Raw genomic sequence first — 15,001 nt, 5'->3', positions numbered from 1 at the left:
GATTGTGTAATAAAATCAAAGGATGGTATTCTCTGCATGCACAGAGATTTTGGGATTTTTGGTGTGGAAAGTTACTGGTATATGTCCCAGAGCCTTTTGCCAGGATAACAGATTTCCCATCGGCCAGCGATCATTAGGAACAAGGGCCAGGTGGATGGCAACTGTAAATCAAAAGCAGCTTTTACAAAGAAATTGACATCACTGCCTGCTTTGAAAGGACCATACTGCTTAAATGGCAGTGTACTAGGAGATATTATCAACAATTGTCAAATGGTTCCCTGAAGAAAGCTAGTTTGAAAATAGAAGTGCTTTTACTTTGGTCTACACAAAATGGTTTTCCTATCTCCTGTGTACATAGTAAGTTACTATCACTGTTGAACAGGTGAATCTAGAGCAAGGCAGCATTGCCATTAGGGTGTCTGTTCTCTTCTTTTGAGTCACTTTGAAATGCTAGACATTGCTCTTCAGTATGTATTTTGCCATACCATTGCTATATTATTTGCCATTAATATTTTCCTTTTAAGAGAAATATTTAAGTGCATAATAAGCAGAAAGAATCAAGGAATCCTGATTCTGTTAATGACCAGAAGAATTTTACCATTAACTTAATTTGGTCTAACAATTAACTCTGAAACTGTAGAAGTCTGGATGCTAAAAAGAAAAAAAAAAGTAACTCAACATTTAGGCTAGTTTGTAGACCTATATGGTGCAGCAAGAGGTATATTTTAACATGTATGGGTTCGCAGATATCTTTCTGTATGTCTCCTTCATTACCATTGTCCATCACAAGCAAACTTTCAAACATGTTTCCCAGCTTCAGTTCAGTGTCTGTATTGAATTGTCTCAAATAATTGTCTTCTCAAAAATAAATTTGTTAATTAATTTAAGTTTTAATCTAAGAAGGGCCAATCATTTCAAGGTTGTTTTCAAACTTCGTCGTTGTTGGGATTTTACATTGCTAAACGTGTTTACACAAATGTGCTTCAGAATAAAATGCCCCAAAACAACAGAATATGATTGTAATTCATATAGCACTTTTTGTCTTTGGAATGCTTTGCAAACATTAACTAATTAAATTGTACAGGTCCCCTGTGTGTCCAAATACTATCATTATCCACAGGTTAGTGACTTGCTCAAGGCCATGCAGGAAAGCAAAGGTTGAGCCGGGATCAGGAACATCTGTCTTCCAGTCCCATGCTTAATCCACTACGTGTTGCTCCGGAGTGAAGCTTGAGTCATTAGTGGTTAGATATGCAAAATGCATTTTATTGATAGGGAGGCAGGCATTGTGTAATTGCTTGAAGAGCATGACACTGAAGAATGAATTATAAATAACATTATGCATTACTGCTCCCCAGTGATTCGTTATTCAGATTTTTCTGTTTTTTCTTTCTAAATTGGCACAGAAAGCAGAGGCAGAGCTCTGGGCATTAAGAAATTCAGAGCTGCAGCAAATACTCATCAGTGCAGATTAGGTAGCAGAACACTGCCAGAAAAAAAGCCCCAATAAAACTACCTCAGTGAACTGCTACCTTGACTTACTGATAAGAAAAAGAAAGAGCATTGTCCTCTGCTGTCACTTGAGCCAAAATTACTTCTTTTTTCATTATCTAGATCAGATAAGTTTTTATCTTTCCTTTTCCATAAGGTAGTTCCTGTGATTTTGTGACAGACAAACATGTAGCACAATCAAATCTTAGTATCAGTGCTTATACTGATTCATGGAAAAATGTTTCCTGAGTGTTTGGATCAATGCATGCAAAAACACAAAAGTTGTGTAGGTCACAGGTATGTAAACTGCATGCCAAGGAGGGCACTATTAAGAGGGGAGCACTGTTTAGCAAGGCATAATTGAGTGAGCATGTGAATACAGGGATCTCAAAAAAAACCCTTTTTTTTCCTGCCATTTTCCTTTTTCCTACACAATGGGAAAAGATTGTGCTAGGTTTTTCCCTTTTTTAGTTCAATCTTCTTTCACTAGTAGTGACTCCACAGCAACCTCATTTCTCATAGCAAGTTCTTTTTTTTAGGCTGGAGATAAAGAGGAGTGAAAGGAAGTTCTGTGATGACAGATAGGGAAGAGTGTTTTGTGCTGAGCCCATGTGCAAAGGGGTTGTCGTGCTCCATGTGTATGTGACTGAGGACATGAGCGTTACTATTTTGGACACATCAAGAAAAGGATAATCGGAGCTTAAAGCCACCACACGTTCGAAGTTACTGTAGCCAAAGTGAAAGGAGTTGAAAGCTGAAACAAGGAGTAAAGCAACACAATGGCTGAAATAATAACATCTAATCCTGAGGTGTGTCAGAAGCAGTGATGGTCACAGGTTTCAGGGTCAAGCCCAGCACCTTCATTGCTATAACCATGACGAATAAAAGACGTGTCAAGAATGAAGTTTGGGGTCATGTTTTTATTTATTTACCCTTCTGGAATATACTGAGTTGCCACAGGATACAGCACTGCAAGGAAATACAAAAACTGAAGCAGGCAGAAAATAAGGAAGAGACCAGGGTGGATCAGAGGGGGCAGCAATGGCCAAACCACTCGTGTGAGCATGTGTTGCTAAGCTCAGGCAGTGTGGAGCAGGCTGGCAGGTACTGAGGTCAGAGGCTGCCCTAAAAAGCACTCCCTAAGGCCTGTCTACAGTATCTGCCACTGGCGGAAATCCTCAGCATTACAAACAGAGCCTGAAAGATGAAATAACCTGAAAATGACCAGAAGCTACCAGCAGGCACGAAAAGAAATACTTGCATTTGCATTTATGTCCTCCTTAAAAGTCATCAGGGGTCTCAATCTTGTCAAAATATCTCCTTCATTTATGTGACTTAAAAATACGATGTTTAGCATAGGGCTGGGATACTGTGTGATAAATCAGGGGCACACAATGCTGTCAGATACACAGATAGCTTCACATAGATGTCACCCTGGTGTGTCTCTTCAGAACTGATGGCCGTTGTTATCTCTGTGATCAGTTGCTTATCAGAGCCAAAGAGTCAAACCATTTATAAATAAGTTCACAGGAAGAACTGGAATAATGACTGGAATCTATGTCATAAAAGCTTCAAAAGCAGAGTAATAGGATAATGTTACATAATAAATTCTTTGCTGAAAATTATTTACTCAGCTGAACAGGTTGTTTCCCTTTGCACTTAGTATTTCCACTTCCAAACTACTTGCTGTCTGTGTCACCACATCATTTCTGAGATTCTTAGCCACTACTAAGGCATAGTCAAAATAAAATGTGTTTTTCCTCTTGCTTGAGAGGAACTGCCACATACATGCAGTTCTGTAACAGGTACATCCTTGCCAATATACTGCACGGCACAGATGTAACCACTGTCCGCATACACTCGCAACATGTGTGAAATACTGCAGGTGCCCAGAACCATGACAAACCACAACAACGTGGGCACTTGAGACAAGATGCAGGTTGTCTGCTTGGGGGGAGGAGGGGGTGGGATCTGGTGGACGCATTCTATGGTTATAAAGTAGGTGATTAGCTCCAGCAGCATTTCAGAGCACCTACACAAGGCATGCACACTCCCACGGTATAGTCAACGCAGGGTTAAATGTTCTGAAGTTGAACAGGCAGTTCAACCAGCCTCCTAGAGCTGAGCTCCAGTTACCTGATAGGTACATGGCTATGAGTGATCTCTGCTGTCTTTGGACCTTGGGTTTCTGACCTGTAGATATTCGTAAAAATACATGTTGGAAAAAAAAAAAAAACAAAAACAACAACAAAACCAAAAAAACCCAACCCACAAGAAAACAAAACTCATCAGCTTATGTTCCCAGTTTTACACTGAGGAAAATAAGAGATCAACTACTTTGTTTTGAGCTTACCTATTTCTACATGTTTTAAAACTCAGGGTGTGCTGTCCTCTTGCTACCAGCCTTCAGTCTGGTTAAAAAGGTATGCCCATCAACAGAAGTGGTGCAGCCAGCTACATCTGGCATAAAAACCTACTGGTTAGAACACTGACTCAGGAAGCCAGATACTTCCATTTGCCAATTCTGGAATGCAAGGCTAGGATGCAAAAGATATCCAGGAGTGGTCCTACAACATCCTTTTCCTCTTCTTTTTCCTCCTACACCTGTATTTTAGATTGGGAAGTGACTATTACAGATCCCTTTTATGCTCAATCCTTGTTTTTGGGTGTGTTTATCCATATTCATAGCACAGATAAGGTTCAAGCCCCAGAGGCAAGGGTTGGGCATTTCTCCCCATGGTTTCTGGATCCAAGCAGAGGTTGGGTGGGAGACCACAGCCATTTGGCTTTCAGGCCAAACAGAGAGGAACATAGTAAGTTTTAGGTGTCTGTGAGGTCACTTGGAGGATGTCTGGGTGTCTTTTGCTGCAGTGCCTGGATACTGTAGGTTCTAACCCTAGTTTTAGTTGTCTGATGAATTTCCCGCTGACAAAAACTCAGGATGCAAATACTTACCATCCTCAACAACGGTATTTTGCCTGCCTTATTGCTTAGTTGTTAAAAAGATATCTTTATGAAAAAAAAAGTACAAAATTTAGAGTAGTGACTTCTGGATAATGTTAATGTTTACTTATTTGTGTCAACTTTAGGAATAAATATTTTTCCAATAAGCTGCAGAGAATATGATAAATTAATTTATTATAAATTAATTGACATGGGAGAGAACAGTCAACATTGGGTTTCCAGTTGCCATTTTTCCAGTGCATGTTGATTTCAGTTGAGGGCTAATGGAGCAGGGGAGATTTTGTCCCAGTGCCTTTTGGTTAGGTACTGACACAACTGTGAAGTCTGTACCTAGTGAAATAAAATCTGATACCATGGGACAGATACCTGAGATATGTTTCTGAAGAAGGAAGAGGCTCTACAGGGAGAGTGGAGAAAGAGGGTTGAAAAAAAAGTGTCGAGCTGTGATAGAGCTAGTAACTTAGACTGCTATGAAAATTCTTTACCTCATTTTGTCATCTTGATAGCAGATTTCTGTCATTGTCAGAAATTTATCATTTAGCAAATAGCAAAATCAAGCAAACAGTAAAGAAGACCAATATTTACTGTACACTTGAAGCAAGGAAATGTGAGAGGTTTGAAAAATGCTGTGCAAAATCTTGGGGAGAAAATAGTTTATTTGTAGGTTTCCAAGGACCAATGGAAAGTGCAATTATATAAATCAAGAGAAGTTGTTTTAAAATTTCACTTTCAACAATTACTGTGCCGACCTGACCATTTTAATTGAGCATTATAAAGGATCCAAAATGTTTCCAGTGCAAATACATTCAACTGCTAGTGTGCTAAAACTTTTTTGATTCATGTTATTATTCTAATATTTTTGCTAGTTTCTTGGGCGTTGGCCTCATACTGATTTCATGGTACATTTGAGGTCTAAACCACAGAGAGAAGGACGGAAGGAGATTATTCATGGACTTGGCTTTCTACAGGTTTTTCTTTTATTTTTTTCCTAACATGGTGGAACTGTTTCCAAAAGCCAGCTGTATGATGCTTCTTGTTTGAGCACATGCTTAGAATTTGTCAGTGAAAAGGAGCATTCCACATAGTTCAAATCCCAACACAGGAGTTTATGCAGCTACGACATCATATATTTATGTTGTTCAGTATCCTAACTAATATTCTAGAAGATGATCTATTTTCCCTGGAGTCTCAGTTTTAAGTAAAAAGTGTTAAAGGCTAGGTTTTTCAGTGATGTGTTGGGAATAATGTTATTTAAACTGCAGAATTCTGGAAGTGGACATTCACTCCAGCCTTTACTTCCTCTTCGTGCAATGTCTGCCCACTCTAGATTCTCATTAATGTTTTTGGTTTGGTCACTGATTATATTTAGTAAGAAAATATGACCTACAATGATCCAGAATTACCACTAAGTGACACCTGGGCCGTTAAGCTTTGACTGCTCCCGTGCGAATTAATGGCAGAGCTCCTAATGACTTGCTTAGCATTAGTTGGGACCTCTACAGAGCAAATCAGTTTAAGGAGTTTTAAGCAAATGGCAAGATCCTAAATTCACTTCCATGCTGAGGCTGTATGCTTACTTTGCGGTAAGTGTTCCTCAAACTTGTCTAAGTCCCCTGCAGTTGTTTGGGGTAACTTAAAATTCCTAATTGTCTGTGTTCAATTTCCAGAGAGAGCATGTGGGGCTGTGCCAGGTCAGCTGTTAACCCTTTTCGTTTTTTCAACTCCAGGTATGAAGCATTTTATTGTGTATTATACGATGTTCTGTTTTATTGACAACGTCTAGTAGCAGTGCTTTTTGGCTTTCTTTCCCTCTTTATGTCATGGCTGGGGGATATGCGGGGCTGGGCAAAGTCCAAAGTTGATTTTTGCTATTGCTTTTTATATTTTGCAGTTGGGAGGGTGGTGGTGTGCGTCATGGGAAAGCTGCAGATTTTTTTCCAAATCCCAATGGCTAACATACAAGAATAGGAAAAAAAAATATTGTCTGATGTTTGATAATGCAGTTAAAAATGTCCAAAATAGTCTGCTGAAATTGAGTAATATCTAATTTTACCCAAAGTTAACGTGAATCAACGTAACATGTTATAATGGGTCATTGCCAGTTACCATGAAATAATTGACAAGCAAAGATGTAAAATGTAGGAAGAGGTATTCGCAAACATCTTGATTTTTTTTTCAAGGAGGCCAAAATTTTAAAACCTTACTGCAGAATGCACCCAGTAGATGCCCTGCTTTAGAGTGCACAGTTTAAGTTCAGTGGGAGGGGGACTGGGAGGTTCCAGCGAGTGTTTTGATGCCATAAGGTGCCTCAGGTTCACCTCACTTGTCCAAGTAGAAATAATGTCATGTATGACAGAAGGGATGTACCAGCGCTGATAGGGTTCATGTTTTTGTTGGATTTGTTGCTGTTGTTTTGTTGGGTTTTAAAATTGTGTGCAATTAAATGTCCGCTCTCAGAGTGCTTGCTTGCTTGTTTGTCCCCTCTGGTTCTTTTGTTTGTTTTGTGGGCCTCTAAAAAGATTCCTTTGGAGTCATGTTCATTGTGTGACAAGTGTAAACCCATCAACTCACTGCTTTATCTACACTTAGTAATCCATGGACCCTCGTATCTGTGGAGTACAGAAGGAAAAACAATTTCATACATTCAGTAGAAGCAAATAAGTTGCAGAATACATCTAATTCTTCACATTTGTAAGTAGAGCTAAGCTTCATAATAGAATTAAGAAGACAGCATGTTTAAGAGCAATTACACTTTCAAATTGCTAATGAGTAGTCAAATACAGAAATTATTCCTCAAATCTACTCCTATCTCCAGTTTGCAGTTAATTGCATTACAACCTGTTTGTTTATATTGAAAATTTGCAGGATCTATTACTCAAACATTTTCAAAGTAGTAGCAGCAGCATCTTCTCTGTTAAAGCCAATGCAAAGTTTTTAAGGTTTCCTTGGGTACAAAATTGAGATGATATATTTATTTTTAAAAAATCCTTAGAATTTTATTTGATCTGATTGAAATTATCAGTGCAACTTCAAAAATTGTTATGAAGAGCCTACTAGTCTCCCAAAATGTTGTGTTTCAAAAATAAATTTACATTTTGGATGCAATTTTGAATGCAGGCTCCTTTAGCCAAAGTAAGCAATAATGTTCTGTATAATCACTAATTATATTAACCTCTATTCTATAGGAAACATTTTCAAGAAGGAGGCCTATGTTGTCATGTTTTTGCTCTTTTTTTTAATTCTGTCAATATTTTTCTCAAAAAATTGCTCATTATTTAACATGTAGAGTTTATACATACCATAAAAAATGAGATCCTACCACTGAGGCCCCCTGAAACATGCATGGTTAGATGTATATGAAGATGGCAGAAGTCATGTTGTGTACCAGTTCTAAACCACTGAAAGTCTGTTGGCTTGGACTGGAATGAGATGAGACTGCGATGTAATGTTTTGGTGAGGCAAATAGCTGCTAATAAAAACAGAAACTTGGAAGAGCAATGTAGGGTCTTTCATGTCTTTTTAAAATAAAACACCAAATTGTTCAAGAAAGTCACATCTGTCAAACTTGGTTTAAGCAATGTGGATCTGTTTGTAGAGTGAAAGGTGGAAATGAGACCAATGAGATGAATTTTTAAGTCACTTGAAAGTATGAATTCTTATGGTGCACGTAAAACTGTTCACACTGCTAGGGGTATTCATCGCAGCTGGTCTTAACTTCTTGAAGCATGGCGCTGTTGCAGTTCAGGAACAGTAACTGCTTGTCAGAAGTGAACTCTGCTGCAATTAAATACAGCTATGTGAGTGTATATATTTCATTTGAATGAAATTTCATGCAACCCTGGTTTTGGGTTGGTTTTTTTAAAATTTGTATTACTAAAGTTATCTTTCTACTAAATTTCAAGAGAGTTGTTCTTCCATGAAATTGCACTCAACAATATGGTATTTTAGTTACTAAAGTACAGAAACATTCTTAGATGTTTGATTTTGTTTGTGTTCTTGGCAGAAGAAAATGGATCACAAAGTCTTGAAGAAATAGTTTTTTGTAGGCTCCTTTCGCCTTTTTTATTGGGCTCATGAAATCTACTAGAGGCTGTAAGTTTTACTCAAAACCTATCCCACACAAATATTCTACATCTGCTGACCTCCATGGATGGCCGCAGGCTGGGACTGTTGCTCCAGTTCATACATGTCTAACTGTGCTTTTCCTGTAATATTCTGAGCATTTTGTCCATACTGCCTCCCCTGATCCAGAAGTGCCCTAATCCACCATTTCACTAGTGACAAAGTGATACTATGTGTGAGTTGCAGATGTTGGTGGGTTCAGTGTGCCTCTTCATCCTTGATGTCTTGCAAACAGTACTGCTTTTGCTCTTGTATAATTTACCCCGCTCTTCTTTTTAACACCTCATTCCACAGGCTCAGCCAGATGGGAGATGTTTGGCAGCTGGAGGACCCAGATACCAAATTCTGGAATACAGCTTTCAAACATTGGCGTGTGGGTTCATGGCTGGCTTCTTGGCTAGCTGTCTGGCTGGCAGCTGTAGTACTACCTCTGGGGCTATGTTAGGGTCAAGCTGCTATGGAGCTGGATGATTTTCCTGATCTGAATTACCCTGACGGACACCATTTTCACCGTAGTTTACTTTGACTCTCCACTATTCAAAGACAAACATTTACACTGTTCTGTTTTATTCCTGCCATTTGTAAGACTAACTTGAACCAGTAGTTCTCATTCGTCACCAGTTCAAAAAGAAAATAAGCATTGCAGAGTAGACTGTTGCACTTGTTAGGTTTCCCATTTCAGTCCGTAGGAATGTAAGGCCCAAGTCTGTACTTGCAGTTCATCTCTGGAACCAAATTGTAACTATAGAGCCACAGGCTTTAAAAAAATTGATTTCTTTTATCGAAACTTTGATTGCTTTCAGCCATTAGTGAATTAGCCTCTGCTGAACAGAAGAAAAATACACATTTGTAAAGACAATCTGGATCATTTTTAAAGAAAAAGGATAAAGAATAATGATGATGATAATAAATAGGACATTACTGTTAATAATTAAGACCGCTGCCAGAAGAAAATGCTTGATCTTCTCTTTGCCTTATTTGGAATGTCCTCATTGCATACTTTAGTTTTACCTCAGGTTTTGGGTTTGTTTTTTTCCTCATAAATGAGGTAGTGAAAAATTAGTGCATATAGGATAGCCAAAGCATTTGAAGTTACTCCCTAATCTATGCCTTTTCCTCCGTGCAGCTCAGTGCATAAACACTTTCAAGTGGGAAAAAGTGCAAAATCAGGAGGTTACTAACACTCTGGATACTTACAGTACAGTACAGATTAGTCGTACCTGCTATGAAATTTTCATTCCCTTGCTCAGCTGTAGTGAAAGTATGTTGTGCTACACTGCGGACAGTGGTATTTCTATTACACACTCAAAAAACTTCTCTAAAACTTGAGCAAATAGCACTTGTGCCTCTCTTGGACACGAACTTCCACCTGTATGTTAAGGTTAAGCTTTGCAGGGTGATCTGACCTCTGAGGAAAAGCACCTGAATTCCCCATTGTAATCACTAGAGGGAGTTGCATGTCTCAGGAGCAAGCAAAAAGGAGACCCTACCTACCCATCTAGTTTAGGTGTATACTCCACTGACTGCCAAGGGAACATAAGTGCTTCCATAGGAATACAGCCTAGTTACATTAGATAGGTCGTTATGGACTATATGGAAACCAGTAGGGACTAAAAGCATCTGCTTTACTCAAAGGTAGTCCACCTAGCCCTTTCTGGATGATAACGGAGAAGGGATGATTCTTCTGAAAAACGAGCTGGCAGCAACAACAGCAGTGTACCCACCTTTTGCGGGAAAGCTTTGTTAATGAGCTTGTCAACAAAGCAGGAGACCTGAGTTTTAGGTTCTCAGTACAAGCATCACAGAGGTGTTTTAGTCATTAGCATCCGTGGCACAGGCCCAATCACGTAAGATACTTGGGCAGCAATGGAGTCTCCGATCTTCCTTCTTGCCAAGTATGCACCATTTTATAGACAGGAGCACAGAAGTCACAGAATGGGAAGGAGAGTGGGTAAGAAGAGCCCGAGTCCTACCTGAGCATGGACAATACTGGGGCTCCATTCCCTGCAGCAACATTAAGCCAGAAACAGCTGTGGATGCTGAAGCAGAGCTTTCACTATTCCCCTCTTGGAGCCGAGTGTCCAGATTTCTAGTACGGAGCCAGGATCCCCTTTTCTACCCAGCCTTTCAGCCTCATGGTTCTTGCATTCCTGGTGGGAGAGTAGCCTTGCTTCTATGGACATTCATGCAGGAAACCTGAAGTCCTCATAGCTGGGTTATTCCTGGGATGGTAGAGACACTGAATCAACCGTTCTGTCTGAGGACCTACAACCAAACTCCCTCCTTCCCTGGGCAAATTACTTCACCATAAGGCTACAATACAACAAGCAGCCAGTGCCACCACCATCAAAGCTCTGCCTGCCTTTTGTGAGCTTCTTCACAAGACCTAGGCAAAGTTCAGGACATTGCCCTGCCTGTAGGTGGAAAATGGGCACCTGCCAGGAAGGGCATATGTGAACATATGCCTGTGGTAGGTGCCCGAAGAAGCTCCAGCTTAACAGTGAAGGACTTCATGAGCTTAGGGATGTGCTGGGTAGCACTGTTCATGGGACAGTGGGTGGGAATGCAGCCATGGACCTTGGGAAGGCTTTTGTCTGCCTGCTTCCCAGGTTAGGGTTCCAGCATGCCAGTTTCCACACTTCTCCACATATTTCACTTTCCAAACAGTATTTTCTCCTTTCAGATGAGCAAGCTTTCAGTGCTTTTTAAGAATTAAAGCTGTTATTCCATTATCTAGAGTATTCCCTTTTCCCTGTTTACGTGTTTCTGCCCTTTTGCCTATCAAAGGATGGATCTGGCTGTCCCTAATTTTTACATCTCAGCCACAGGTTCTGCCCAATTAAAGAGATTCTTGTTACTTTCTGTATCCCAGTAGCTTTGGAAATCATATATAAGGTAGAGCAAATTATTTTCTTTTTTTTTTTTTTTTAAGAACAGCTATGTTTGTTGTCCCCTATGCATTCTTTTCAAGCAGAGAAACAATGTGTGCTGTTAAAAAAGGAAAATAAACAACTGCAAAGATTTTTTCCCCTCCCTTGCACCTCCAGTGCATTCTGTAACCCAGTTACTGTAATTGGTTTTAAACTTTTTTAAACATGTACACTGTCAAGAGGTTGCAGTAAAACAAGTGTAAGTATTTCTCATAAGGCCAGTGTCTCTGCAAAGGATGAAAAAAGATGACGGAGCAAACAGAAAATCCTGTGTTTTGTTTATCAACATCTTTTTTTGCCTAATGGCAGATGCTTGAAGAGAGAATCTGTTTACTTCAGTGAAAGATTAGCCTAGGGTTTGCTGATTCCCATGGCAAAAAGAAGGCATAGTTTCCAAATGCAAGCTATTTGATGTGTAGGATGAGCTAAAGTCATTTGTGGATCTGTATGTTGCATTTTGACGTGATTAAATGTTTTAAGTCTATTGATTTCATGCTGGGGATTAATGATGCTGATGAAAGAGCATCAAAGAATAAAACGTGTTTACATGCCTGATTAAAATACCTTAAAAAAGAGCCAGAGTACCTATTATTGGATAGGAGGGAGATAAGAGCAGCGTAGGACCAATCATGCATTCTGCATCAAAAGGAAAATGAATTAACTTCCTAGGCACAGAAAGAAGAGCAAAGATTTGATAAGGATTGACTGTACCTTTCTGAACGCTTAACGCTTGTGTTTGACTCTTTATTTTGGAAGAGGGGATTAAAGAGGTTTCATTATCAGTTGCTGCAGATCTGTTTTACTGAATCAATCAAAGCATGATGCTTAGCTGCTTGGGATTAATGAGATGATCTTTCAACTGGAGAACTTGTTGGTAGCGGCATGTTAATAAAGGACAAGACCCAAAGATATTCGGTACAACTGTGGACATAAGATACAGTAAAAATGGTGTTTGCTGCTTTGAATTTGCATAGTACTTTTAGATCTTTTCTCCTTAGCATATTAACTTTTAAAAAAATCATTATCTTAAAATGTTTATAGTGCTAATTGGTTTGTATCTGCTCTCTGCAAATGTTCCTAATGGCTGTCTAGATTCATGGGTCATATGTGGATTTGCAGTTAGGTGTCACGTTCTGTTTACCAAGATAATAGCAGATGAAGATGGAAAAGACCTATTTGCTCATTAAATCCATCCTGTTGAAAGCACAATGTAGGCTCTTCCAATAGTATTAAACTGTTAGTACCCCTGATGTTAGCCAGAATGCCAGAGAGAGAATTTATTTGTGCTGTATCTGTGGAGAAGAATGCCTTAATGATCAAGTTAGCATGTGAAATACTTGATGCACATGAAATACTCCCTACTGAGCTAGGGAGAAGTTTGAACGTGCAGTTTAATACAGCTGAGTAAATATCTGATGAGACCGGCTCATTCACACATCCCTTTTTTCTCTGCTGATGCTCTGATCCGGATTAGCATATGAGATGAATTCAGCAGTCTGATACAAACTACAATTCATTTGTCTCAGAAAGGGTTGAATGATTGTCCTGGGTTTGGGGCAGTAGAGGAGGGGGTTGACAATATGAGGTTATTTTTTTCTCCCAAGTTCCACTACTTAGTACTAAGACCTGAAGCCCTTAGTTACAAAACAAAGTGTCTGAGCAGTAACCGAGCTTGTGCAAACCCGAGAGAAGAGTAATGACTGTTCCTCACAAGCTTCCTGCCTCATTGCAGGTGCAGGAATCAGGAGGTCCTGAATAATTCATAAGGTGCAAATTAGCCCCAGCTTGCTCCCACTGCTCAAATTTTGCTTCTGCTTACCTACCTAGTTGCTAGAAAGAAATAAAGGAAGCTTGGGAAACCAGGGAGGGCAAGGCAAAAAGTGTTACAGTTTAAAGGCCAAAGTCACAGAGTATACTGAATATTGGGTGTGTTTGAAGGCTCAGTGCTTGTTGAGGAATTGGACTGTGCATTGATTATTCATGAAGTGTTTTCTCAGGAAGAGGTAAGCTCTAGGGACCCATTCCATTGCTCTTGGAGAGGGAGAAAACTTATTTTTAAGAATTAGGTTTTCCCCACTTTTATTGTTACTGTTTCTAAAAAATATTGGTTAAAAAAACCAAACCTCTTAAAAGCTCATTTAAAGCCTATTAAGCTATTTGAGAGAGTATGCATTTATGGTGTTGCTGAATTTAAGGGTCCAGAGAAATTTGATGAGAAATTTTGGATGTTAGGATGATTACTGCTTCAAGTAAATGTGGATTCCAAGAGCTTGTATGAAACTAGTTATATTTGGAAATGCAATGTTTAATTAGCTTTTATTTTTATCACTTAAAAGGCAGCATTCCTCTGTTTTAAATACTATTAGTGATGGTACCTTTTCTGTTGGGTTACTTAGCTGCTTTTCTACTCAGAAGAACGAAATGAGAGGCAAGTGGTGCGTAATCCTTCTGCTGCACAACACTACAGCTCACCCAAATACCAAGTAAAAGGTTTTGCTGAGCTGTTGCTGTTGTTATGGGAGGAGGGAATTCCTGACACAGATCTTGGAACAGTTCATGTGTTGCCGCGCAGTACAGAGAGGAGCCTGTCTGAAAAAGGCAGATTGTTTCTGCTGTGTATCTGAATATCCCTTTGACATCTCTCATGTGGGAGATGGAAACATCCGACATCCCCAGCAGGAGCAGGAACAAGGTAGTTAGTTCTCCGCATCGGCAGGTGTTCGTGTGGAGAAAAAAACTCTCCTAATGTTTTTGCTGTGCTGAATACGAAAAGAGAAGATCAGCAGAAAAAAAAAAGCACCTCTTTCTAGTGGTTTGGGGTTTTTTTGTTGTTTTTTGTGGGTTTTTTTTCAACATACACCCCTTCTTTCTCCATTCCCTTCTAGCCCACCCCCTCCTTGGCTCCCGCGTGCAGCAGCAAGGTCACGTTGCCATCATCTGTTTTTATATTTCCCTCATTTGGGTGGCTGGAATAGGAGCTGGCTCTCATTTCTAGCTGATTCTGTCATTTCCGCTAGGCCCCAAGCTTGGGCGAGGGCCAAGACCAACAGGTGATCCTTGTAGCTGCAAAACAGCGGGAAGGAGGCTGTGCATGTAGGAGACAGTGCACCAGAGGGGCTGCCTGGCCCCGCTCCATCTTTCTGTATAATTAATGCCCCCCCTCCCCAACCCTCCATACCGAGCAGAAAATCTGTGCAGAACAGCTCGGCCATGGCAACCGTCATAGGGAAAATGTTAATAAAGAGTCCTGGAGGAGTATCGGCTGTGCAAGCACAGAGGTGCGCTCTGTCTTAGAGAGAAACCGTGGCTGGGCCTTTGTAGGAACAGGGGCGAAACTGTGTTAGCTGCTGGAAGGCAATACATGCTCTCTCAAACACTGCAGGAAAATAAGCATTTCAGTAAATTTTGGTGCTATGCTCACAGGCATTCTTATTTGTAGAGGAACTAGTTTGGAATGAGGTGATAACTCAGTTAAGATTTTCTCTGCAAGATGT

At 39.9% G+C, this 15,001-nt stretch overlaps 1 protein-coding gene across 1 annotated transcript in view; it reads left to right on the top strand.

Moving 5' to 3' along the window:
• The window catches only part of KLF12 (Kruppel-like factor 12), a gene marked incomplete at its 5' end in the record, with an annotated part of 87,638 nt that overhangs the window by 23,075 nt on the left and 49,562 nt on the right, over nucleotides 1-15,001 (top strand). The window contains one exon of the mRNA XM_010086480.1: nucleotides 6,123-6,182. Coding sequence (XP_010084782.1) covers nucleotides 6,123-6,182 — 60 coding nt within the window. The remainder of the gene's footprint in view (nucleotides 1-6,122; nucleotides 6,183-15,001) is intronic.

Source organism: Pterocles gutturalis, unplaced genomic scaffold, assembly GCF_000699245.1.
Source record: "Pterocles gutturalis isolate BGI_N339 unplaced genomic scaffold, ASM69924v1 scaffold7061, whole genome shotgun sequence".
Classification (NCBI taxonomy): domain Eukaryota; kingdom Metazoa; phylum Chordata; class Aves; order Pterocliformes; family Pteroclidae; genus Pterocles; species Pterocles gutturalis.
This window is presented reverse-complemented; position numbering and strand designations above follow the sequence as displayed.